Source organism: Epinephelus fuscoguttatus, linkage group LG21 (assembly GCF_011397635.1).
Source record: "Epinephelus fuscoguttatus linkage group LG21, E.fuscoguttatus.final_Chr_v1".
Classification (NCBI taxonomy): domain Eukaryota; kingdom Metazoa; phylum Chordata; class Actinopteri; order Perciformes; family Serranidae; genus Epinephelus; species Epinephelus fuscoguttatus.
In genome coordinates, this window is record NC_064772.1 from 34,275,730 (window position 1) to 34,303,597 (window position 27,868).

General features: G+C 38.9%; 2 protein-coding genes across 2 annotated transcripts; one reads left to right on the plus strand and one right to left on the minus strand.

Moving 5' to 3' along the window:
- Positions 1 to 1,144: 1,144 nt before the first annotated feature.
- On the plus strand, positions 1,145 to 27,522 carry ift74 (intraflagellar transport 74). The gene is made up of 20 exons (XM_049565518.1): positions 1,145 to 1,310; positions 3,191 to 3,324; positions 3,650 to 3,791; positions 3,932 to 3,980; positions 4,122 to 4,220; positions 5,287 to 5,347; positions 7,567 to 7,626; positions 7,822 to 7,883; positions 17,295 to 17,433; positions 18,051 to 18,113; positions 18,794 to 18,937; positions 19,259 to 19,299; positions 19,796 to 19,875; positions 22,363 to 22,416; positions 22,914 to 23,011; positions 23,186 to 23,312; positions 23,538 to 23,701; positions 24,071 to 24,196; positions 24,608 to 24,668; positions 27,047 to 27,522. Exons 2-20 carry the CDS (start codon positions 3,196 to 3,198, stop codon positions 27,160 to 27,162), a joined length of 1,815 nt encoding a protein of 604 aa, XP_049421475.1. The 5' UTR covers positions 1,145 to 1,310; positions 3,191 to 3,195; the 3' UTR covers positions 27,163 to 27,522.
- Positions 8,066 to 16,736, minus strand: LOC125882001 (leucine-rich repeat-containing protein 19-like). Its single transcript, XM_049565603.1, has 7 exons — positions 16,619 to 16,736; positions 14,532 to 14,642; positions 14,144 to 14,391; positions 13,047 to 13,158; positions 12,588 to 12,675; positions 10,134 to 10,346; positions 8,066 to 9,997 (listed from the first exon to the last, which is right to left on the minus strand). Exons 2-7 carry the CDS (start codon positions 14,631 to 14,633, stop codon positions 9,678 to 9,680), a joined length of 1,083 nt encoding a protein of 360 aa, XP_049421560.1. The 5' UTR covers positions 14,634 to 14,642; positions 16,619 to 16,736; the 3' UTR covers positions 8,066 to 9,677.
- Positions 27,523 to 27,868: the final 346 nt, after the last annotated feature.

The following is a 27,868-nucleotide window of genomic DNA, read 5'->3' on the forward strand; positions in this document are numbered from 1 at the left end:
ATTTTTTGTTGCAGATTTATTTGAAGATAATGGCAATCTTTATAGTTATGAAAATTTCTTAAAAACAAAATCCTTTCCAGTCAAATTCAAAGAGTTTGCTTCTGTTGTAAAGGCCAATCCTCAGAATATGCTCGGGTTAATGAAGTGTCTCTTAACTTATCAAAAGACTGAGGTTCAGACACCTTCTCTCACGATTAGAGGGACTGATATACTCGATAGAAAATTTACCAATAAGCATGTTAGGAATGCACTTCATAGTTACAATAAGATCTCCCCCAGAGGAATGTTCTTCTGGAATTCACAATTAGTTGATATTAACTGTTGTAAAACAAGGTTGTGCCGCTTTCAAGTCTGTATTTCAAATAAAATAAGAGATCTTAGTTCAAAATACTACACAACATTTATCCTTGTAACAACACAATTTCCAGGTTCACAGACTTGGATGATAAATGCACTTTTTGTGAGATTGAGTCAGAGACAATTGCACATTTATTCTGTATTTGCCCTGTGTCATCTGTCTTTTGGAGGGATTTTGAGAAATATATCTATGAAAAAACTGGACATATCATCATAGTTGGTCTGAAGGATATTATTGCAAGATTTGTATGAAATGATAAGTCTTTGTCCTTTGTAATTAATCTTATGCTACTTAGATAAAATGAGAATGTCCAAATCCCTGCCAAGTTTCCACATATTTCTGGTAGATTTTTATTTGTACATACTTTAAAACTAACACAAAATTGACTATACGCTGCAATACCTTAATGACTTGTCATTAAATGATCTCGAGTAAAAGGGAATTTACTGTGCCTTGTACCCTTTACTTCTCTTTTCTTTGTTTTGTTTTTATTTTCATTTTGAAATAATCCTGACAAGACTTGATGTACCCTACATTATATTGATGTAATTATGTAATTAGGTGTTCTATTACGTGCCAAATGTCTGCATGTGCCGTACACATTGTTTGTATGACCTGAAATTTGAAATAAATACATAATAAAAAAAAAAAAAAACAGTCTAAACAGAAGAGAATAACTCAGATCTGGTCTGTGTGTGATTCCGCTGTTGGCCGCTGGGGGCAGCACCGCACTCTCCTCCTTCTACTCTGCTTAACGTCAGGCGAAGAAGACAGTTACTAAGGTAACGCAAACATCATCATGAGCTGACTTGTAGCTAGCTAGCGTATTTACTTTGAGCGTCAGTTTACGTTTTCCTATCAAGTAAACGAGCTAAACGAACAGCTGCTACGGTCGGAAATTGTAGAGAGATTTTCTGTCGACGAAAACGACCGAGAAGGAGTTCGGTTTAAGGTACGAAACATTAACTAGCTTATCAGTGCTGCTCCGTGGTAACGAGCTAACGCTAAAGTTATTTTAACTTTGGCTAACGGTAATGGTGAAGTAACAATTTGACTATCATGGACCTAATCCAAAACGACCGAAGTGAGTTTAGCTATAGTTAACATTACGTTATTTTCTCATAGATAACGTTAACTTAACGTCGTATAGCTAATGCTAATGCTAAAGCTGTCGGTTGGTCGGTAACGGTCATTAACCCCTCTGACTCTGCATCAGTGGTGCAAGTGTAAATGCTGTGTGACAGAGTTTAATCCAAAAGCCAGCCTCAAGACTTGGACACATGCAGCATCATTCAGTTGCCAGGACAGCTGTCATGAATTTACACAACTGTCTTTACAAAGAGTTAAGATTGCGAAAAGGTTTGTGCTCCTGAGTCCAGACAGTTCTTCAGTAATATGGGATCTGTGCATCCAGAACAAACATAATTTATATACTGTGTTGCATGTAATATTTTTCTTACATTCTTACATGGAAAGCCCCAGCACTTTATTTCCCATCTTTCCCTCCTGCTCACACTGTGTTAGCTAGAGCAGGCATAGTCATCCATTTTAAAGCCAGTCAGAGGCCTGTACTGTGAAGCAGGGTTTGGAGTTAGCGAGGTGACTTCAGGGTTAACTCCACCCTGGTAACTGATGCTGAACAGCTGACCTGAACAGGTTAACTTCAGAGCATCAGATCACAGCCTGTCAACAGCCTGACCTCTGACCAATCATATCGCTGAAGAAAAAAGTATCCATGGACAAAAGTCCAGAGTCTCACATAAAAAAAAAAAGAGAAGCCTATATATTGTCATATGTCAGTAGTAAAAGTAGGTCATTTTATTGTTTCAGGGTTTTATATATATCCACTGGTTTTCAAACTGAGCTTCCAACAAACACAGAGATCATCTACACACTAAACCTGACCTGACTTTAGCAGCATTTTAACTTGTGCAAAGTTTAATTTATTCCGCAGTGACAGTGTTGATATTTTACACTCTGATTCCATCACTGCAACTCAAAATAATGAGACGCCTGTGTCGTGAGAACTGGGGGGAAAAAAGCTAATATTTTAATATAGAAATGTTGATTGGCTCCCGTTATTATAAATGCAAGATTTTAGTCAGATAGACCTCATCAGTCATTAACTAGGCGACTTTTCCACCCTTTAATTTAGTAACAGAAACAGTCTGGCATCACTTCTCAGTGTTTTATGTGACATATTCATTATCATCCAACTAAACAGCAAAAAATACTGTATTCTAATGTCAGATATAGCCTAATGATACCGACACATAATTTAACTTTCGGTCGACGGTGAATTTTTGGATAGTATTCTCAATATTCCACATTTCTGTTATGAGATTACAGAGTATCGTTTACATCCCATGCTATTGACATTTTACTGTCTCACAGTCCCAGGAGCTTTCAGTACCGTTTCATCTCATATCATATGAAGTAGCCTGCTTCATTCATGGTTCAGATGATGTCGCTTGTAATTAACACCCTAACCTCTTCACTTGAACACGCCCATGGCTGAATAGGAAAACCCAGAGTTGCCTGAACTAGCTGATAACCAGTTTTGTAGCACTGTTTACCCAGACGGCCAATGTTAGGATTAGTCAAGCCGGATAAGAAAAAGATATCCTGGGTAAGTTGAACTTGCATCACAGTATAAGCCTCAGGTGTAGGCAGAGTAGGGAGGGATGGAAGAAATACACAAATGTCTGCATCAGGATTCAAGTCTGACAAGCACTGAGCTGAAGCAGCACCTCTGGGCTTTATGAGTGTGTTTCCACCCATCGTCAACAAATATTTGATTGTTGTTACTGTTAATATGTCCACTGGCTTTAGGCATCATGGCGAGTCAGCGGCCTCCCTCCAGCATTGGCCGCCCGATGAGCCGCAGTGGATCTGCAGCCCCTGGTGCTGGAAGACCACCAACAGCCGTCCGACCTCCTCCTACAGCTATCCGTGTCGCCACTGGGGTAAGTCAGCTGTGGCTTGGATGCATTTTGGCTTTGAGATACAAGTGCTCTTCCTGGTAGTATATTGGGTACTTCACAGCATCATATCAACCAGAGTAGGGAAGGTACAAAAGCCCAAAAGTATCCCAGCTTTTAATAACCATTTTTATACTTACATGTTTATACTTACATTTTGCATTTATGATCTGGATGTAATTAGCACCTGATTTACAAAGGCAGCATTTTAATTTCACAATCAGCTGTAACTTTAAACTTCAATGTTTCCTACAAATGGGTTAGTAGAATCCGCATTTTATGGAGTTTTATTCTTTCATTTTTAACCCAGATGGTTCCAGGTACGAGTGGTCATCCTGGCATGAGGGGAGGCATCCCCATCGCCACCCCCGGAGTCCTGTCAGCACAGATCAAAGTGACTGACAGGCCTGTGACCCAACAGGGGCTCAGTGGTATGAAGACTGGCATGAAAGGTAACTCTGCTGTGACATCAGCTGACACTTTATACACACATAGATTTGTATTTTTACGGTTTAATGTTAAGGCAGCCATGCTGAAACAGGCATTATATCATTACAAGTCTAACCTCTCCTTCTCTCTCCATCTCTAAAAGGACCTCAGAGACAGATTTTGGATAAGTCCTACTACCTGGGCCTTCTTAGGTAACACAACTATTTCTCCTACTGTCACCGACATAATTGGTCATGCCCTTACCTTGCCTTTACCTTTTCTTTAACATCCTATCGATATACGCTGGTCACTTTTACCATTTCAAAGTGAATGTTTTGTTGTTGTGCTGTTAGGAGCAAGATCAACGAGTTAACCACAGAGACGAGCAAACTGCACAAAGAGATCGACAACTACCGTCAGGAGAATTCTGTTTATCTTTCCTATGAGAAGAGGTGAGTGGTGTTTTTACTTGTCAGTGCATACTGTACATTTTGTAATTGAAAAAAAAAAAACAGACAGTCTCCTGTGTTATTAAGGTCCACTACATTCCACAGCCTTCTAGTATTCATAAAAATAAGAAGATACACTCACTGACCATACACAGGGACGTGTCTGTAGACTGCACTGAACCATGAAAGCTAGAAATTATAATCTAAAGATAAAACAAATAACTATGCAATTATAATGCATGCTGTGTGAGAACACAGAGAAACAGAACTCCCTTCTCCGGTCAGGAAATGTCAAGCTAAAAACGCTGCACACACTAGACGCGTGTCGTGCTGCAGCAGCAACAGACAACCACGCAAAGTTATAACTAGTTTTACTGAAAGATCTGTACTTCCTCCACCTCTGCATTATCTGAAAATCACGTGGGGACAGCCCCCAATTAAACTTGATTTCTCACCTGAAGAGCAGATCTGTCCAGGAAGTATCTTTATGGCTGTTGTCTTTATATTGACGGGATTGTGGGTTGTTTAGCTTGGGATGTCTCTCAACCTCAGCGAGTGTCTCCTCATCCATTCTTCATCACACATGAGACAGCAACAGATACAGAGTTCTCTTTATGCATCCATGGTGAGGAGAAGAGTCGAGCTGCCATAGGAGCAGAGAAAAAGAGCTGCTTTGGGAGCTGGTATGTACAAGCAGAGAGTCTGTGGAGGGAAATTAATTTAATTCCAGGGACGGTGAGGCTGGAAATAGGACAGTGGTGTGAAGTGTCGCAGGGCAGCATGTCAAGGAGTGTTAACGTGCGTCTAGTCACCACTGGTGTGGGGTTGTACATCAAAAATAAACAGGGCATATTTTTTGACATGCTGTGTTTGCCGCCGGTGTGTTTGGGCCTTGAGACAAATGGAGCTGAAACCCAGTCTGTTCGCGCTGTAATCCCATATGACTATGAGGGCTCTTGAAATAGATTGAACAATAGAAAAGATTAATATTATAATGAACAACTGCATAAAAATGTAAATAAAAAATTCCTTAATTTCCATCCCTTTGTTGTTTTCTTTCCGCTCTCAGAGCTGAAGGCCTGGCTGGAGAGATTAAGGATCTACAAGGGCAGCTCGCTGACTACAACATGGTAAATAACTGTAAACAAGAAGTCTTAGTCATTGTCCATAATTATGTTCAGTGAGTAACCACTGGAAAATAATCTTCAGTTCCTACATCCTGGATATTAGAAGCAACAAACTGAACAAGTATCAGAACAATATCAGAATGTAAATTGGGGGAAAAGGTGAAGCAATTAAAATTTGGTCACAAACAATAAACAATATCAGAACATTTTTACACTTTGTGTATTGCGCTAAAGTCATCCACAGTGACTTCTAGTGAGTGAGTGTAAAAATAGAGAATGATTAGCTCAAACAAATGACAGGTGGAAAAGAAATCCTCCAGCTCAGCAGCTGAATGATGGTAAAGTATATTTGGTAAGTTTAGTTTGATTGATTAGGCATAATTTGAATGTTAGCGGTGTACTTTAAAGGCTTAAGTGTCTGATATAATACAAGGTGCCCCGATTTAACACTTAATGAGTCACTCTGATATAGTGTTGTCTTTGGCGGCCTGTTTTAATTTTAGTTTTAGTCTAGTCTTTGTGTCAAACTGTCATTTTAGTTTTTATTAGTTTTAGTCACGTTCATACTCTTTTTGTCTAGTCACGTTTCAGTCAACTAAAAGTCTGAGCATTTTAGTCATATTTTAGTCAGAATAATCCATGACTATTTTCATCTCGTTTTAGTCGACAAAAACTGATGACATTTTAGTCTAGTTTTAGTCAATGAAAATTGTATTTTAGTCTCTTTTTAGTAATGCAATTCTATTATACCCAGTCAATATAGTATAAGTACGTAATATAGTATAACCAAACCAAAATTTTCTTTTCTAAATTAGCTCCTAATTAGAGCTAAATATATATTTATTTATACAACAGTTAGTTCCGACCGAGTAATTTGATTGGACGAGAGGCATTCCGTGAGTGCTGATATAGAGTATAACATCACTGGGACTTGTAACAGTAAAATCACTCTGCTCACAGGTGTTATAAGTAAGGGATAATGTATAATGAGCCAGCGAATACTGGGAAAATAACTCCAGACAGGGGAATAGAACCCCGACGTGCACCCTGCCCTGCTGGCAACGGCTGAATCTCCTTGTCAGGGCAGTGTCCCTAGCAACGCTGGGCTACATAGCAACGGTCATTACACAGTAATATCAGACCTCTGAATGCCGCGACTGACCAATCAGAATACAGCATTTAATAGAGTTGTGTAATAAATATAAATACAGACGTTAATTAACCAACTGTCACACTCGTTACATTGACACAAACTGACACTATAGCATTGCACCAAGAAGATGGATATTTTCCCCAAAATTACAATTGAATTAAATAATGAGTGGTCGTCAGGAGAGGACGAGGAAAAGGAAAGCCAGGACTCTTCTGTGCAGACCTTCAGGTGTGTTTGTGTAACATCAGCCGAGCTCGACAAACTGGAGAGGAGTAAAAATGAAGCGATAACGGTCAGGAATTATCAATGATCACCTGATGAGGTACTGATGAGGATGAGGGAGAGTGGAAGCTGAATCCAGCCGTGCCAACATCCAGGTTTGCCAAAGTTTCATCAGCCGAACTGGACGAAGTTACACAGCTGCAGATCAATGGAAATACAAAGTAGCTTGTGAGTTCCTGGTGTGTGTTCCGCGTTGCCTGGCAACAGACTGGGGGAACTGTTTTTTTTTTTTGCGGAGCTACATAACATACTTAAATAATTTATTTCATCACCTTTTGTTAACATTTCCTTACTCAGCATTGCTGTTTAAGCTGTTGTTGAACTGTTGTATAAAAGCAATATCACGCGAGAGCGAGTGATGTTGTACTGTATATCGTCACGGCTGTAATCCGTCTGCGTAGTGCGACGCACAGCCTAGGAAACAGAAATACTGCAAAATAATAATAATAACGCGACTAAACATTAAAACCTTATTTCGTCTCGTCTCGTTTTGGTCAGCGAAAATGAAGAGACATTTTAGCAGAGGTTTTATTTTGTAAACCACATTTAGTCTCGTTTTTATTCGTCAACAATATTGCATTATATATTTAATTATAGTTATCGTCACATGACCACCATTTACGTTGCGTCTTGTTTCGTTTTCGTCACGTGATAAAGGTTCGTTGACGACAATATTTAGTCATACTTTTCGTTGATGAAAGCAACACTACACTGATACACAGCTTAATTTCTGTAGGTCATGTTTTTACATTTTTTTGTTGTTGTTTTTGTTTGTTTGTATTTGCAGCTGGTGGACAAGCTCAACACCAACACAGAGATGGAGGAAATGATCAATGACTACAACATTGTAAGTTCACACATGTGAGCAGTGTGGGAACATTTCTGACACCTCTTGCTTCACCCTTTGAAACCTGGAGTGACATCACTTTTCTTGAGCTGCGTTCAGACGCCTTTCACAAGTATTTAAACTATTCTATCATTGCAAATATAATGAGAATGTCCGCTCATCCCTTTCTTTTGTCTTCCTCTCTGCGCCCCCCAGTTGAAAGCCCAGAATGACAGCGAGGCTGAAAGCATCGACAGCATCTTCACTGAGAGAAGAGAGTAAGTGCTTGGGGGACATTTAACGCGGGCTACTGTGGGGTAACAACACAGCTGTAATGCTGGGGTTTACTGGGGTTAGATTTAAAGTTGGGAAATCCTGTTCTTAACCTTATGTTTAATGCTGTTTGTTCTAGAAACAATAGCCAATGTTAATTCATGAAATAAAAATGATGATAGAGAAAAGCATAAAAAACATGTTTATTGACTTTTAAAAGGTTTTAATGTTTGCATTGGTGTCATCAATGATTGATTTAGGATATTGATCATTTTCATGTCAAGCTCATGTCTTTCTGGAATGTTAGCTGTATTTCACATTTGAACAACAGACACACCATACAAGGGAGCATGAACGCACCGCCAGCAAGAACTTGCTGTAATATTGCTTTGCATGAAGAAAAACAAAAGCAGAAGGCTAAACAGATCTGGAAGAGAAAACGGTTGGGGAGACACTGTTAATGCAGGTTGTTTATTCTTTAGCAAAGTTAGATTTTAACTATCACTTTTAAAATCAGTCAACAGTAGCATAAGCTCTAAAGCTCAGTTCAGACCACAGATTCATGGTGAGATGAGTTGAAACAAACAGCTACTTGCAGTGCGCCGTTCTGTAACATTCTAAAACCTCAGACCAATGCAACTAGATGAGACGGTGTGTCATCTCTAGTCAACAACTCTCTGTACTTCTGTTTCCAGCTTTTCAGAGCTTATTTTGTGGCTGAATATAATTTGTAGCTTCTTCAAATATAAATGAGGATAGTGATAGTGAGATACTGGCTACAGTGATGAAACAAAACCAGCATCAGATGGACTGTATTCATAATGAATACGCCACATGGTATAAATAACCAGCACCAATTAATCAGTCAGTGAAAATGTGTATGTGTGAGGTGGGGGCATTAGCACATACAGCAAGCAGCAGCAGCGACCCACCGTCTGACACCGGCACACTGTGAGGACGGAAACAGGGGCTCAGCGGGGATGGAGCACCTGTCGCAGCAAGCAAACACGCAATCTGCGGTCAATTTGACTTGACCAGTGGACTTTAATACAGGCAGATTGGCTGTCAAAACAGGTGACGTGCTTTACGTTCTAAAACCAGCCGCTGGCTGTTTGACCAGCTCAGTGTCCAGCTTGAGTCAAGTTTAGACCGGCCAGTTCACACCATGGCAACTTTTCCCTGCAGCGTTATAACTCAGTTTTCTCTCATTGCGAATCTTCGGTCTCAACTGTGCTTAAAATGTTGCTTAGCAACACCGTGAGCTGCTTTGTGCCAATTATCAAACATGTTTGAAATAATCAGGTGGTTTAAGACTGGATCTGTAAACCTCTCACATTAACAGGTAATCTGGGCTCAACACTGATACTGTTTAAGGTCCCAGACCGGATTTCTCCTCCAGTTGTCAGGTGGGGTAGATCGAGGATCAGTCAGCCCAAAATTCCTGTAATCTGAGTCAGGTTTAGCTTAACAAGAGCTCAAACGTTACAATAGAAACAATACAAAAATATTACAGAAGGAGCCACAGATACAGGTCAGAGTTTGGTGACCCCTGGAATGGTAACACTAACCAGTGCTTAGAACATCAGTAGTGAAATGATTTTATTCATCCTCAGGGTATCCACCTAAGGTGATGTGTACTATACATATCCCATCTCAAGGCAATGTTCATTAGGTGCCACACAGCAGTCCTACATTTAGCACCTATTTAAAGTACACAAGTGACAAATTTTCCTCTTGTGACGATTGCCTCGTTGCCCCTCCTCGCCTTGTCACTTGCTCACCAGCTGCTGTTTGCTCTGTCATGGTTCTCCTAAGTCTCCTTCCCTTCTGATGTATGGATCCTCAAAATACTCATCTTCCTCTTCCTCCTCTATCTGCCCATCCTCTTGCTCAAAGGTGAATGTCTGATGGGTCATGTGTCTCCCTGTCTCTGAGAAGACTGTCGACGCGGTGTCCTCCTCGTCCTCTTCTTGGCGCAGTCGCCGATGACGGTAGTTCTGGAAAAGCTTGTACCAGGAGGGGCCCTTCATGCCACATGCGATGAGCATTGAGGTGCATAGTGCCAAGGCCATAACACATGCCGTGAACTTCCATGTGTTGCTGAGCACAGGTGTCTGGTCTAGTTGGGGTTGGGTCATGGAGACAGAGAGGAGAGACCAGTGTGTTAAGGTTGTTATGTTCTGTTTGTGCATCCACATATGTAATAGAAGAGCAGGGAAAGAATAAGAAAATACGCAGGTCTCTCTTATTCTTACCTATGTTGATGTTGCGGTTCTGGCTTGATGTCAAAATGGTCTTCAGCACAGTAGATGAGCCCCAAGACTGTTGAGGGGTGACTGGTTTTGTGGATGTTTGTGGGTCTGTAGTGTCGATAGGTGGGGGTGATGATGGGTAACACATGGCTGTAGCCTGCAAAAGATCCGTCCCAGCCTGCTTCTCTGGAGAAGCACAGGTGACTTGTTGCCCCCCTGTAGAGCCACACATATGCAAGCAATTTAATTCATGAACATTTACTTAAGATGCTCAAACATGCACCCCTTTACATTAATCTGACAGCAGTTTAATTTATTCATGTCTGAGTAAGCACCCAGGTCACTTTGACGTGTAAGTCACCACAACAGTCTGCGCTGACGACAGCACGGCGCATTGGAATGCTGTCAGATTAACATAAAGCACAAGGTAAAACTTACAGAGAGATTAAATGCAAGTCTTCTGCCACCTTCTAAGATAACTGTAATACATGGATTATCTAAACCATTGTCTATTAAGCACAGCATCAGTTTATTTAGTTTGGAAACAGTGTGAAAGAGGCAGTTTTAAAGGGGAACAGCTATATTAAGAACTCCATTATGACATTTCCATGACCTAGAATAGTTTAAAGTATTCTAGGTATAAAGTATAAAGTGTGGAGTTGCTCCACAGACAGTGAATGGGAGACTGATTTTGTGCACCTGCAGAATGTTTGTCTCCTTTTTTTATACCCAGAAGAGCTTCATTAGGCAGGCAGACTGACCATGACGTTGACATTAATAACTTCTAGGCAGACAACTGGCAATTTCTCAATGGCAGAGAAATGTGATTTAAGCAAACTTGTTTATTTCTATGGTCATTTTCAACCCTAAGTGTAAGGTTTAAACGCTATGGTCTGACCTATCTGACATTTCTGCTGTGTTTATTGTAAGTACTGTGTTGCTTTGCTAACATCTGTGATAAACCAAATCTGCTGCTGTGGACAGCGGCCACAGCAAAACACATTTCAGCAGCCTAAGAAGACCCACCTAAAAAAATTAGGGCTGTACCCAAATATTCGGATATTCGTTTCTATGGGTAGGTATATTCGTTATGAAAATTTGGTATTCAATATTCGTTTTTTTATTTACTTATTTTTTATTTATTTTTTGTTTACATATTTTTTTGGTGCTAAATGTAGTCTTTTTGTTGTTGGTAAATGTAGGTTATCAATAAAAATCAAAACTTTTAAATTGCATTGTTAAAAATGTGAAAATATAGTATCCTACCAACTGAGCTTGTGCGCACGGCACGCTTGAGCGCATTCGTCTGAGGTTGTGGATCAATGCCAAGTTTTACCACTTTATCACTATTACCTCTAACTTGAAGCTGTTTTTTCGTTATCTTTTGAATTTAATATGAATTATGGAACCATTTTTGTCAACGTTTGTTTCCCCCGTTTTACGGGTCGACCCGCGCATCACTACTCAGCTCAGTCTATAAGGCTGTACACACAACAGTAAGGCTATAGACATTATATTCTATTCAGGCCGGCAGAACCAGCAGCGCATCGGCTCTACAGTGCACGGCACTGCTGATTAACCATTTTATTGCAGCACAGAGTGTCTGCCAGCAACCAATTACTTGCAGAGGCTTCCCACAACTTGTTTCAACGGTTCCGATTTAATCAGAAGACAAATTAAACAGGATGACTAGCCAATGTGAAAATCAAAAGAAAGCATAGAATAATGTACTGAAGGAGACTGTTGTGCCATCACATTTTTTTGTGGTTTGAGAGCAAAGATCCGGTCGCCGCTGTGCAAAACTCCGCAATACAATTAGGTCCGAAAAAACCCCGGAGTCCCGAAGTTATTGTAGACAAACACTGTGATTCAGTCCGTACTAAGAACATTCCCCTTGATGCTCTCAGTGTCATCTTTAACATCTTTCCCAATTCATGGTCAGTGTAGCAGCTCCAGACTTTATTTCCCTATGACATCACAAATTTGAGTTTTAGCACTGTAGCTTTTGGAAAAAGGAGAGATTTGTTCATGTTAACTAATATTTTTGGTCACACACATAGGAATAACTAGTGATGGCCAAATGAAGCCTCGTGAAGCATTTTCTTTATTTTCTGAGCCCACTAGATGGCGCTTTTTGTTCAACAAAAGGTTGAAAGCACACTGAATTGCCATTCTTTGAGCCTCTCTCAGTAAACCATGAGCACCATCTAGTGGGCTCAGAAAATAAAGAAAATGTTTCATGAGGCTTCATTTGGCCATCACCAGGAATAACATATATGAACTTCGAAAATGTGCATTCTTCCCCTTTAAGACAGAGAGTGATGTTCTGAGATTAGATCAGATCAAGCCCTAAATACAAGTATTCCTATGAATAAGAGTAGACAGGAATTCTGAAGCAGCCTGGATAAGGCCCACCTGTCAGTTTTATTTCTAAAACTTTTTAAGGAATATTATTACCTGTGGTAACTCCAGCTGCTTTGATCTCCTCAATACTGCTCAGCAGCAGACAGGAACAATTCCAGGGGTTGTCTTGTAGGTTCATCACCTAATGAGATCAGACAGGGTCAGGTTAATGGATTGATAATAACTTGGGAAAACCAAATATACTTGGCCAGGTTTACATTTAGTTGTCTTTTGCACAGAAACAACTTTAGTCCACCAATAACTATGCATTTGATGAACATTCTTTGAGGACCACATTTTGTCCCATAGACAATAACGAGCTACAGTACAAATATATTTAAAAGGTTTTATTTCAGACATTGGAGAATTAGACCAGAACTTCAGGTTAACAACATATTGTAAACATGATAATAAACTCTGACTTTTCTTTTTAAACTTGGTCCTAATAAATATTGAAAGTGTTGCACATTTGGAACACTCCCAGGGATTTTGGGGGGGGGGGGGGGTGTTTACCTGTAGATTTTTCAGCTGTCTGAATAGCTGTGAAGGGACACTGGCCAGCAGGTTGTGGGACAGGTCCAGCTCAGTGAGGACATCTAGGCCAGAGAAAGACTCTGGGTCCAGGCTGCAGTAACACCCAGAGGTAGAATCAGTTGTGAAGCAGTAATTAATGTAGGCATAGCAGTGTTAGTGCATATATCTCATCATGTAACAGCCATAACAGTCAGTGCGTGCACATGACATCAGAGAAAATCGATTTATCGTGCTAGTCTGACTAAAACCCGACTTTTAAAATACATGTTAACATGTTCGTCTGACTGAAATCATACTAAATGGAATTTCTCAAAGTCGGACTAACACACCCAGATAATGTGATTGGGAGTTGAATTCCTCCTGCATGTATCAAATCAGTCAGACCCAAACTAGCCTAGACGCTCTGAGCATGCTCCACAGTTTTCGCCCTGGGCTTTGACCCAGAAGTCAAATAGCATCAAATGTGTAACAGAAGTAGAAGCCAGTAACAACATGGTGAAATCTGCATCCAGAGCTGTGCATTTTTGGACGGACGAGAATACAGAGTTCATGCTGTGTCAGCTCAAAGAGTTAAATAATTTACAATACATGGGTGGGAGGAAGAGGAATGGTGACCTCGTCAAAAAGTGGCAGAACAGCTGGACAACTCTCGATTGTTTGGTCTGTGACGTAATAGGTCAACAGGAAAGGTTCCAATACTAACAAGCTGAAAGGGGGCATACTTCTGTCAATAAATCGACTCCCCGCAACAGTCGTCCAATTAAATGGCCTAATCAAGCCTTAACTGTAGTTTGACTTAACTGTGCATGTAAATGAGTGATGCAGCTATTCTCTTGGCGAATCAGTAACAGATATTTATCCTTATTTTGATCCGCACATTTTTAGAAGTCTGGAGCACTACTGAGATGTAACTCTCCTCCAAGTTTTATAAAATGTGAAAATAGTGTCCACTTTGAAAAATCTAACAAATTTAGTACGTTTATACATACCAACATCTTTATTTACTTTTCCAATGTATTCAAAACCTGATAAAATTAGTATATAGACTACAAGCTAGTGTCTATTTTTAAATTTACCTGCTGATTTTGTTCCTGGTCAGCGACAGCACTCTGAGGTTTGGTACCACAGAGAAGTATTTGGCTGGTATACTGGTCACCTGGTTATCATCCAGGTGGAGCTCTACCAGTGTAGGATAAGTAGCCAGGGCCAGTCTGTCATCGTCACTCAGAGTGATCAGGCTGTCCTCAATCACCAGTTTAGTAACATTGGAGCTGTTGTCATTATGAGGAATGACTTGGAGCTTGCTGGTGAAGTTCTTCACCTGCTGATGGATGAATGGACAGTGATTATAATCAGTTTAACAATCCAGATAACAGATGAACCATCATTGTTCTGGGCCAAAGTGTCCACACCAACATATTTCCACTTCCTGCAGTTTAAAAAATTATAAAGAATATTTCCTACCAGGATGTCGTCTCCCACAGCCTCAGCATTACTTCCATGTATATTCATCGCTACCACTGCAGTCAACCACAGCACAAGAAGAGGTTGTCGGTAACTCTCCATTATCTTACCCTGAAAAAAATGGATAAAACACATACTTTATATGGAGGATAGACGCCTCTGTTTTACCTGGGTGCTGAGATGATCGGTCCGCCTGCCTAAACAATCAAATTGTTTTTCTTCTGCTGTGCTACTGACATAATGTTTTAGCTCTGACCATCAGCCAGTAAGTCACTCATTCAAACCAACTGTTCTTTCATTGCCAATACTGAGTTTGCATATTTGATTACGTTGAGTTCACATTTTTGGTTGAAACAGCTTCACTACTGCTTTTTAATTCCAGTGTGTTATTGCCAAGTTGGTTGCAGTTTATCACAAATCATTTTTTCGCACTCAGAAAATTAGAGTAGAAGCAGATAAAAGAAATATTCATAACGCCGCAATAAAAGAACTGGCTCTCCAGGTTCTATATTATTTTTTTGTAGAGCTGCATCAAAAAGATTATTTTCATAGAGTGTTTGATGTTTAGGCCTTAAAATGTCAGTATATAGTTAAAAAAAAAAATAATAAAAAGGTTTTCCTTAAACACATTAAAAGAAAGAGCAGCATGCATGGCAGCAGTGGGGAGAAATCTTTTTTATAGGTCGAAAGTGAAACAGCTTTCATGTTACAGCTATCGCTGTAAACCAAACTCATTTTAGTTCAGGGGCCACACACACTTTCATCTCAAGTGGGCCGGGCCTCTGAAACCACTGCATAATAAGCTATACATATCAACCTCTTCAAATTTTTCTTTCATTCTGAAAATGTCCATCCATTTACCAAAGAAAGAAGAAAGAAAAAATATATGCAAAATCAACAGTATGTCTAAGTTTTTCCACGTTCAGTCAGTCTACTTCAAACTTTCATTACGTGACTTTTTTCATAATTTTCCACCAAAGTGGAAGCTATTAAAGAAGCAAGTCATCCACTGCCTTACAATCTTAAGTTTCCTCAGCAGCAGGATTCCACTAGTATTGTTTGAAGATGGAAGTCTGATAAAGATTCTTTTGTACCGAAGCTGCTGGTTGATAATATTTTGCATAATGTTTAATATCTTTAAATATGACCATAGAAAGTACCTATTGTTATTTCAGAGAGCTGTATTCTGGTCAGGGCTGGGAAAAACTTCTAAGGCAGTAGTTAACATGACGTTACTACTTACTGTTTAAATTGCTCCTGAAACCTCTTAGTAGTGATGGCCAAATGAAGCCTCATGAAGCATTTTCTTTATTTTCTGAGCCCACTAGATGGCGCTCATGGTTTAAAGAGAGAGGCTCAAAGAATGCCAATGCAGTGTGCTTTCAACCTTGGTGAACAAAAAGCGCCATCTAGTGGGCTCATAAAATAGAGAAACAATAAAATAATAATAAACAACATAATATCCTGGACACTAACCTGAATATGAAACCTGTCATGTCAACACCTTAATTGAACTATGACCAGGACATCAAGTTTTCATTACCACTCATGCATGCACGTATAATAGACCGACAGATCTGCTGACACATGAAACATGATCAGAGTGCAGTATGAAATCTGGCTCAGTGAGCTCTGTTTTTAAAGGACGTCACGTACTCATCAATCATGCCGACACATACACTGAAGTCTCTTATTTTCCTGATGTCCTTAGGAGAAAACAAACACGTTGAACTTCCTGAAACTGAACTTAAGTGAAGACACGCACACCTGTACTATGTGTCCGCTTAGCAACCTTTAACCTGCATACAGTACAACATCTTTTGTTGTTTTTCTGTAATGTGTGTCATCTCAGATATATTTTTTACATAGATATGTATTCTGTCCAGGGTTGGAAAATAAGGTTGGTAAAATATGAAAGCACCTGCTAGATTCACTTTACTCATCAGACAATAAACAACGACAACCTATTAAGTGACTGGAAGATTTTGTAATCAACCAGCCACAGTGGCAGGTGGACAAACAAGATTATTTCAAGCTCTAATTCTGTTACTGCGCCGTCTCACTGAATAACAACCAAAAACACTTACCTGTACTTCTAGAGGCACTTAGAGGAAGTTAAGTTCACTTGGCACTGCGATGCAGCCAGCACAGCAAATGACCTTTGTTTCTTGTCGTAAAACCTGAGGGCTGACATGTACTTCTTCTGCCAGCTAAACATTTATGATCGATGAAGGCAGTCCTTCTTTCTTACTTCTGGTTGGAAGTACATTTTAACCATGTTGGACGTGCTGCTCATTTAGAAATTGAAATAAATGAGAAGTTGTTTTTCTAATGAGATAACCTGGAGAAGGAATACTGTCATAGATGAGAGTTGGGAGGGAAAACAGACAAATGGGGTTTGAATTATGTTAGAAGAAAAAAAATGAAAGGCGAGTTGAACAGAAGGTAGAAGTGTAATTTGACAAAAGTAGAGAAGAAAGAAGCAAGCAGGGTTTATGGAAGGGAACTGAGACAGGCAAGGAGGTGAGGGAGAAGGAAAGGCAGCAAGGAAGCAGTGATATCCCCACTCCGTCTTCCATCTCTATCACTTTTCCTTCTCTGCATCCTTTCTTTATCTACTCATCTGTCTGTCTTATCAGCCCGGGGTTTGAATGTGGCCGAGGACCTTTGTCACAGGTCTCTGTCTCGATGCTAACGACTGATGAAGGCAAAGTAAAAAATTAAATTAACAAAACACCTTTCCCTGTTGTGTTTGCCGTGCAGAAGAGAGGAGGCCATCAGGGCGATAGAAGAAGACATCAGGAGGGAAAGGCGGGTCGCTGAGGAGGTCGTCCAGGCGATGCCGGCCGCAAAGCAGGAGAAGTATTTCGGCATGACGACAGCCAATGAGGAACTGCTACAGGTATCAGTGTAGTTTAAGCCTTGGTTGTGTCTTTACAGGCACCGTATCACAGCCTGTTACCTGAAAGAGTGCAGAGCTGATCTTCAGAATGCAGATGTTACACCCTGTCAGCCCTGCACCAAAGTGCTTACTTCTTCTCTGTATTGTTTTTATTTTATTTACTTATTTAACCTTTATCTAACCAGGAAGTGCCATTGAGATTGAAAATCTCTTTTACAAGAGAGACCTGGTTGAGGTAGCAGCAGTAACATTTAAAATGCAACAATTACAACATATGATACAAAAATCCACAATAAAACAACAACTATTAAAAACATAGTGGCCTCTGTCACCACATTCTTTATATCTTTATTTCTAATTTTAGATCTTTTTGAAGATTTATCACAGACTGATATTTTCGAAAGAAGGGAAAGATATCTGCCGACTGTGATTGGTTGTTCCTCTTCATATGACAGGCGGTGCGCACTGCTGTGTTCCAAAAGTTGCGTCTGTGCACACTGCTTTGGCATTTGAGCGCTGCTGCCGCATGTCTACATTACAATCAGTGAATTTACTGTACTTTATGTCCATCTTCTTTCTTCATCTCCTCTTTTCCTTCTTGTTTTTTTGTTTTGTAGGAGCTGACTGTTCTGCAGGAGGAGCTGGACATTCTAATAACCAGGAAGGAGGACTATGAGGCTGTGAGTTGGATTGAAAAGACAGGGGATGATCAAGGAAGGGTTAATGTATGACAGAAGGGGGAGGGTATCTGCAGGGTTCACAGAGACATGTTAAACAGCGCATAGAGTGTAATTTAATACCTGCTCCACAGTCATTCCAGTCAAAGTATGAAAGATATCAATTAAAACCAAGCGCACTGTGTAAATGTAAGTAACTGTCACCCCTAATGCTAACATTAATTAATAATTAACAGAACCTCGACCTGGTTGATGGATAAAAAAAATGATTTAAGGTCCACATGAATTTCACACAAGGGCAGAGGTGTGGAACATAAGAGATTTCAAGTCAGGTTGAGCTAGAAATACATGGGAAAAACATTTTCTAACTAATGTTACTACCCACAGCAGGCTGGAGAAAATACCCAAGACCTCTTGTCAAAGAAATGTAAGACACTTTAATCCCTGAGGCCTTTTTTGGCGACGTACATTAATGTGTGTAAGATTTTCGAAGACATGCAACCCTGGGAAGGGAGGAGATGAAATGTCGAAAAGAGGAAAGGAGTTACAGTTACATCACACCGCTGTGTAGTGTAAAGGGAGCTTCTGTAGCAGCAACAGTAACACACTCGCTGTAGTAGTAACTTTAGTATTGGCAGCAGTAGTAGTATGAAGTGTTTAATCTTATATTGCCCTGTGTGCAGGAGCTAGCTCACTCGCACATAAAGCAGGAAGTGGTTCGGCTTCATGAGACTCTGTCGGCGCTGGAGGCGAAGCGTGACGCCATGGAGGCTGAGCACAAGAGCCTCAGCTCCCCACAGGAGGAGAGAGAGCAGCTATTCAAACAGGTTAGCTTCACACAACAGCTGAATATCAGTCGAGAACATAAAAGTACAGACGATATGCAGCAACAGTGTTTTATTAGACTGATACGAGCCAACTAAAAAATCTTGATTTAATGTTAATTTGACTTTGATTTGTTTAAAAGCTGCGTGGCTTGACATATTTGACACTAAACAATGATTAAAGTCAACATAATTACAATGAAATCAGTCTCAGATTGATTGGTCACCTCAGACTGAATGTGTTCAGTAAGTGCTGCTTCATTTGACAGATTTAAGAGTTTTAGTTAGTTAAAAAACAATTAAAGCTGCTGTTTTGTTTTCCAGGTGAAGGAGGACAATCAGGAAATCGCCAGCATGGAGAGACAGTATGTATTCGTTTTAAATACACCATGCCAAAAGTCTGTCTGCATTAATGGTCTCAATTTCTTTTTTTAAATTTATTTAGCTTCATTTCTCACTTTAATTAAAAAAGCTTGAAACACTGACTGATGGTGGGCACTGTGACACACAACTTTAAATCTCACTTCTTATTTTATAAATTACTCAAAGGAAGCCAAATCAAATCAAGTAAGAGAGTCAGCTTTGCAGCATCTTCTGCCAGAAGTGATAAAAACATTTTTAAGGTTCAGATTGTTGGCTCTCATAAACAGATCCATTTGGAAGTGAAAGGTACAAAAACTGGCAGTAGAGTAAAAATGCAGTGTGTTTTTCATGAAGCGTGATCTGCCTCATTAAAGTGCTTTTATATGCGTGTTTATGTTTTGCCTCACTCAACCTATGACCTTCGACCACAAAGACTATACACTTGAAACCAGTTTTGCATCTGTGTAATGCTATGTGTGCATTTGTGTGTGTGTTGAGGCTTACAGAGATCCGGGACAGGATGGGACAAATCACGGAGGATATCCAGCAGCTGGAGCAGGACTCAGAGGAAGCACAGGGTAACACTGGATGTCTGCTTTCAATTTCTCATTCCTCTATCACCGTTCTTTCTACCTGAGATATACTTCGGAAAAACACACGCAAGTTTCACATCTTTCATCGTAGTGGAAATTTTAAAAACCAGGGACCAGATGTAGAAACGATGCAAACGCACAGAAACCATGTGTATGCTTTTCCCCCCACACATAAACTGGTACTTATAAAGAATTTGCAGCAAAAATTTTCGCACATTCCTCAGACCAGGCGTACATTTGGTTTCAGCTGAGATAGCTGCGGGTGATATGATGAGGAAGAGATAAGTTTCGGTCTCAGTTCAGGGTTTGCAGCCTTTAAAGGACGTGGCCTTCGCAGTCCTTTGAAGACCTCATCAGCCGAACCGAACGGTCTCCGAAATGGGAAGCTCTGGTCTAGGGAGGATTTCCTGGTTGCATCACCAGTTGTTCTCACCCCGACCTGTTAGCATTCTTGTTACCTAGCAGCCAGGTGCGCTTGACCAAAGAAGGAGTAAGCTAGTAAGTTAGTTCACCCTAAATCATGGACCCAGAGATTTTTATCATATACATACAGTATATGTATTTTTTTTATTTAATACCTGAGGAGATTGTTCACGTGGAGACACCGCCGTTTGATATATTTCAGACTGATGAACCGTGTTCAGATAAACTTATTAAATTAAAATTGTTTAAGCTGTGTGCTTTTAGCTCATAGTAATGTCAACAACGGTTAGCTAGTTAGTTGACTTAATATATAATCGTCACCGGCGCAATGCATCGTGGGACAGCCTGGGCCACAAAGGAATCATCCGTTGCATCCTCCAAAATCTTGGAAAGACAGTTGCATTTCTCCGCCGCATTTGAAGGAGCCTTCGAAATGGGACAGCCTTGGTTGCACCGATGTGACACAATTGGTCTTCAATGCAGCCTCTTAAGGCTGCAGCCACTGAACTGAGACACAGCTACAGAATATAAGTGAAATTGTTTTTAGGTTGTTTGCTGACGTCACAGATTATGTTATTATTTTCGCAGTGTACACAGCTTTGTATTAAATGTCAGTCAAAGGCACATTTATAAAGTTTATTAAGTTAATTGTGATCAGTGATCAGCCATCATCTCCCTGTTAATGACCATTTAATTTGACAAACTGATTAGATTTTGGTGGTCAGAGGTCAAGGTCAGTGTGACTTTGCATTTGTCTTGTGTGTGATATCTCACGAACACCTTGAAGGAATTTCTTCAAATTTGGCACAAAGGTTTACTTGGACTCAATGATACACTGATGACATTTTGGTGGTCAAAGATCAAGATCAGTGTGTTCTTGTGTCTGTCTTATTCTTGTGAGCAATATTTCAAGAACCCCTTAAAGGAATAGTCCAAAAATGAAAATTCAGCCATTATCTACTCACCCTCATGCCGAGGGAGGCTCTGGTGAAGTTTTAGAGACCTCATAACACTTGGGGAGATTCATGGGGGGAGTGTGTAGCAGCACAACTGCACACTAAGTGTCCTGAAGCCCCGACATAAAAAGTCGTTTGGAAAAATGTCATTTGAACTTTGTTTTTAGCCTCATTGTAGCCTGTAGCTTTAACTGTCTCTCTGTAGGCTACGCTCATGTGTGTGCGCTTGTGCGTGAGACTTTTTATGTCGGCGCTTCAGGACACTTGGATCACTATGGACGAGCAGTATGGAGATATTTGTGGTTTCAATTATGTGTTTTTGGACGTTTGAATCTGGGGCGCCGTCAGCCTCCATTAGGTGGAGTTGTGTTGCTACCTCCTCTCCCCTTGGATCTCCACAAGTGTTGTGAGGACTCTGAAACTTCACCTGAGCCTCCCTCGGCATGAAGGTGAGTAGATAATGGCTGAATTTTCATTTTTGGGTGCACTATCCCTTTAAGGGAATTTCTTAAAATTTGACACCGACTTCCACTGAGAACAATTTGGTGTTTACCTAACAAAACATTTTTTCAGCCATAGATCAAGAGATCTTACACAAATTATGACAAAAATTCACACAGATGTCTACAAGGTAAAATGATGAAGTGATGACATTTTATATCCAAATGGTCAAAGGTCAACTTCACTGCAACATCATAATGTTCTGCATTAAACACTTTACTGGCCATTATTCAGCATCATATCTCTGAAATATGCCTGAAAAATATTTTTTCAGTAAATGTTATTTGTTAATTTTTATGTAGTGTGTGAGTTGTGGTCATGTTTTGTAGGACAATGTGCAGTGCTCACAACACACGACTGTGTTTTAAAATGACTTTAAAATCACAGACATGATGTGAACCTCTGAAAAATATTGCGAGATTATCAAAACTGTTTTCTATTTATTTTCTATCTGAATACTAAATGATTAAATTACACCGTGTCTGTACTTGGACTTAATATCAAACTCCTACAAACAAAGTATATGACAGTGACATCAGTTTGAGTGTGGACTGCTTGCAAAAGTAACAGAGATTTTTTTTCTGTCCATCAGGGGAGTGTCAGCAGAAATACAAGGAGCTGAAGAGGAAAGAGGAGGAAATTGACCGTGAGTTGAACATGTGACAATTGAGACAACAAAAACTGAGCTTGACAATGATTATTTAAAAAAAGATCACAGTATTATTTACTCAGATCTGATCTCATTAATGTGTCACAATTGTGGGTATGACTTTTGATGTTTTCAAATATTGAGCATAACCCAGGGGTAGATAAGTCTCTGAGAAACAGTCAAGTATTAAAGATATAATAGCAAAACAAAAGGAGATTATGATAAGAAATGATATATAGTTACTGTAGGGTTAGGCATGGTTTTTAAAACGATTTCACTAATATAAAAATATATGGACTGAGACCGATAAATACATGGAAACAAACAATTTGCAGTGGCCTTCTGGAAGCTACCACCAGGAGTCGCCAGAGACAGAATATTTTTAAATCCTGCACATACGAGCTCCAGTGTCTCTGCATGACAAGATACTGGTTTAAATGTAATTTACATGCAGCTTGTAGTGACAACGTCCTTCATTTCTTGCTTTGTTCCAGGGTACCTGGAGTCATTTGAGGAGTCAAGAGGTCAGGAGCAGAGCAAGATGACACAGAGCCAAGAAAACATCGTCTCCCTCCTGGAACACTGCAGCAGGGTGAGGAGGAAGGGGAGAGGTGGAGAGGGGAAGGAAAGGAGGGGAAATGATAGTGAAAAATGTCGAGTTAGAGACAAAGAATAGATAAAACTGGCAGGAAAAGAACATGTGGAACAGAAGGCTAAGTCGTGTATGTATATGTGTGTGTGTGTGTGTGTGTGTGTGTGTGTGTAGAACATGTTGCGGCTTCGGCAGGTGGACACAGTGACAGCCAGTGAGCTGAGGAACATGCAGGAGGTGCTGGTCAGCAAGGAAACGGAGGTGGTCCAATCAGAGAGCACAGCCAGAGGACTGACAACTGGTCAGTAACACACACATTCTTGTATTTCTATCTTTGTAGGGACCCTCATTGACAGCCAAAATGTCCTCACTTTGCAAAAATGTCCTCACTCTGTTGCTAAAATATGTTTTTTGGTCCTCACTATGTGGCATGTACGAGTAGAAACTCACACACACGCACAGCACCAGTAAGGTGTACCCTCTTTGATAAACCCATCAAACTGTACCCAAACTATTTACTACCCAGAGTCCCAGCGTCTGCAGCAAGACCTGGAGAAGGTGCAGCAGCTGGAGGGGAAGATCTCAATTGAGCTCAGCACCTTGAAGGAGCGAATCAGCACCATGGAGTCTGAGCTGGTCACCTACCGAGACCTGGACACGCTGAGGCGCACGGCGGAGGAAAAGAAAAAGGTGAACTGAGAAAGTGGGACGTCACAGCTACATATACTTTTTGTTATCAAAGTACAAGAACCTTAGCAGTGTACTTCAGCATAGAATGGACTTAATGTATCTGGTTATTTACTTAAATCTCTGACAGAGGTCTGGTAAAATAAACACTACTGTTAAATGTCTGTAACTCCAAACAGAGAGGGCCACCTACAGGCACCATCAGACCATGGTTTAAGTCGAACCATGCATATTTATTTGTAGTTACAGACATCAGCCCATCAGCTCACTGTGGAGCTTTAAACACTGTTGAATTATTCAACACAACCTGTGTGTTTGTATTTGTCTTAAGCTAAACTGTAGGCTAACCAGATGTATGTTGTTGTGGTGCAGAGACTTCAGGAGGACCGCATATCGCTGACCTTGCGTCAGGATTCATTCAGGCAGCTGTTGGAGGAAATGAACCAGAAATATGAAGCTCTGAAAACGAAACTACAAGAAAATGAGACTCACGCTCAGGTTAGAGGGTTTCACACTTCTCTTAGAAAAACATCAGTACATCGGCACAAATGTACTGTAGCCATAGACTTTTATATAAACAAGTATAAGATTTTATAATTAGTTATAATGAATGTAGAAACACCTTATTTTACCAGTTGATACTTGTGATGTGTGCATCAAAATACCAACTACTGATAATAGCTCAGATGTAATGTATTTTAGAAACTTTGAATGATTTCTGGTTTTCTTCATGCACTCTGCAAAACATTGGTCGAGTCATTTTGAGGCATTTTGATGCAGAAAAAGTTAAATATTATATCTTTTATATTGTTACAAACGTGTCTTGTTCTGCTCACGCTAGTCTTGTGTTCTTTGTGCTTGTGTGTTTGTGTGTGTGTTTGTGTGTGTGTGTGTGTGTGTGTGTTTCAGCTGGCAAACCTGGAGAGAAAATGGCAACACTTGGAGCAGAACAACTTTGTAATGAAAGAGTGTATCCTTTTGAATCTGTCTTTATCTCTATTACTTGATTTATATGCCTCTTCATCGGGTGTAGTCGTGGTCAGAGGCATTATGTGTTTGTGCCGTACGTATGTATGTGCATATGTACATAGGTACCACCCTCCCATTCTTGTGAATAAAACATCTCAAGAATGCCTTGTTTTCTCAAATTTGGCACAAACGTCTGCTTGGATTCACTGGGCAATAAACTTCAGAGAATTTTGTGGTCATGGGTCAAGGTCAAGATCACTGTGACCTTGTCTGTCTAATTCTTGTGCACTCGGTATCTCAAAAATGCTATTATGGATTTTTTTTTCCTAAAATTTTTCTTGTTTTTATTTATTTATTTATTTATTTATCTTTGTGTCAGTTTTTATAACATACAATATAATAACACTTTTTATAAAACTTTTTATAATGTACTATACTTTGACCTTTTTATGAAATTTTTTGACGTGCTATACTGACATTTTATAAAGATGAAATTTGTATGAATTTTTTATGACATTATTACTAAAATTTACTATACCTTTTTTATACCATTTTCATAACATGCTACACTATGACATTTTTATGACATTATTAACGACATTTCTTTTATATTTTTATCGACATGCTATACAGTAACATTGTAATGACATCTTAAACGACATGACATTTTTAAAATATTTTTAATGACTTGCTATTCTATGACATTTTCATAACATTTTTATCGATATGGACATTTTTATCATATTTTGAACGACATGCTATACTATGACTTTTTTAGCGTATTTTGAACGACATGCTATACTATGACTTTTTTAGCGTATTTTGAACGACATGCTATACTATGACATTTTTATCGTATTTTGAATGACATGCTGTACTATGACATTTTTATCACATTTTGAACAACACGCTATACTATGACATTGTTATCATTTTTTGAACGACATGCTATACTATGAGTTTTTTTGTGTATTTTGAACAATACTATGACATTTTTATCATATTTTGAACAACATGCTATACTATGACATTTTTATCATTTTTTGAACGACATGGTATACTATGATATTTTTTATCATATGTTGAACAACATGCTATACTATGACATTTTTATCGTATTTTGAACGACATGCTGTACTATGAGTTTTTTTGTGTATTTTGAACAATACTATGACATTTTTATCACATTTTGAACAACACGCTATACTATGACATTTTTATCATTTTTTGAACGACATGGTATACTATGATATTTTTTATCATATGTTGAACAACATGCTATACTATGACATTTTTTGCATATCTTGAAAGACATGTTGTACTATGATTTTTTTTATCTAATTTTGAACGACATACTATACTAAGACATTTTTATTATATTTTGAACATGCTATACTATGACATTTTTATCATATTTTGAACAACATGCTATACTATGACATTTTTTGCATATCTTGAAAGACATGTTATACTATGAATTTTTTTATCTAATTTTGAACGACATACTATACTATGACATTTTTATCATATTTTGAACAACATGCTATACTATGACATTTTTTTCCATTTTTTGAACGACATGCTATACTATGACGTTTTTATATTTTGAACAACATGCTATACTATGACATTTTTGTTCCATTTTTTGAACGACATGCTATACTATGACGTTTTTATATTTTGAACAACATGCTATACTATGACATTTTTTTCCATTTTTTGAACAACATGCTATACTATGACATTTTTTCCATTTTTTGAACGACATGCTATACTATGACATTTTTTTCCATTTTTTGAACAACATGCTATACTATGACATTTTTTTCCATTTTTTGAACGACATGCTATACTATGACATTTTCGTGACATTTTTATTACATACTGCACTATAAAATTTATATAACATTTCTAATGCCACACTCTACTAAGACATGTCTGACATTTTTATCAACATGCCATTTTTAATGACATACACACTTTTACGACATTTTTAACCACGTATACATTTTTATGACATTTATAACAGCAGACATTTTTTATCATATTTTTAATGACAAACTATACCATGACATATTTATTGTATTTTGAATGACATGCTATACCAAGACATTTTAGTAATATTTTTAAAAACAAACTTTACTATATCTACTTTATATTTCTAACGACATATCATACTGACATTTTTACCATATGTTAATAGCATGCTATACTGTGACATTTTTTCATAATTTTAATGACATACTATACTTTCACATTTTTGTGACATTTTGATGCCGACCACAAAGCAGTATTTCACGTTTTCTTGGACTTCTAAAGCAAACTGTTGTGTGAGATCTGTTATTTGTCCCAGTCCTCTTTCCTGAACTGCAGCATCAGTCATCGCCTCCAAATCTCAGGAGAGTGATTACGCCTCAGTCGCCAAGAACGTCTCCCAACAAGTGGCAGAGTACAACAAGAGTCTCATAGAGTCCCTGCAAAACAACAGGAGTTAAAAGCACATCAACACACAAAGTGTCTGTTATTACTTACTTATCACATTTCAGTCAATTTCATAATAAAATCTGTATATAGTCTTGTCTTTTTGCAAAAGGACAGATCTAGCAATACGTTGTCTTAAAAACTTTAACCTACTTTTTATGTTTTCACAAATGATTTTACTTTTGAAAAAAACATTGTGTCATGCAGTTTAATATTCAGTTCAAGAAGTCTTTCAGTTGGTGATGGACGTGGCAGTGTTGTGTCCAACTGACAAAAACTGTAACTGCTGACTGTACTCAGATTCCCAAATGTCTGTAGTCAACGTTTCTAAGTATTTATCTACTATTTTCTGTATTTAAATAAAGTTTACAAAGCCAAACTCACTTATTGCTTTTCATATTTTTATATATGACATATACTGTGACATTTTTATCATATTTTGAACGACATGCTATACTATGATGTTTTCATCACATTTTGAACGACATGCTATACTATGACATTTTTATCACATTTTGAACGACATGCTGTACTATGACATTTTTATCACATTTTGAACGACATGCTATACTATGACATTTTTATCACATTTTGAACGACATGCTGTACTATGATGTTTTCATCACATTTTGAACGACATGCTATACTATGACATTTTTATCACATTTTGAACGACATGCTATACTATTACTTTTTTATCACATTTTGAATGACATGCTA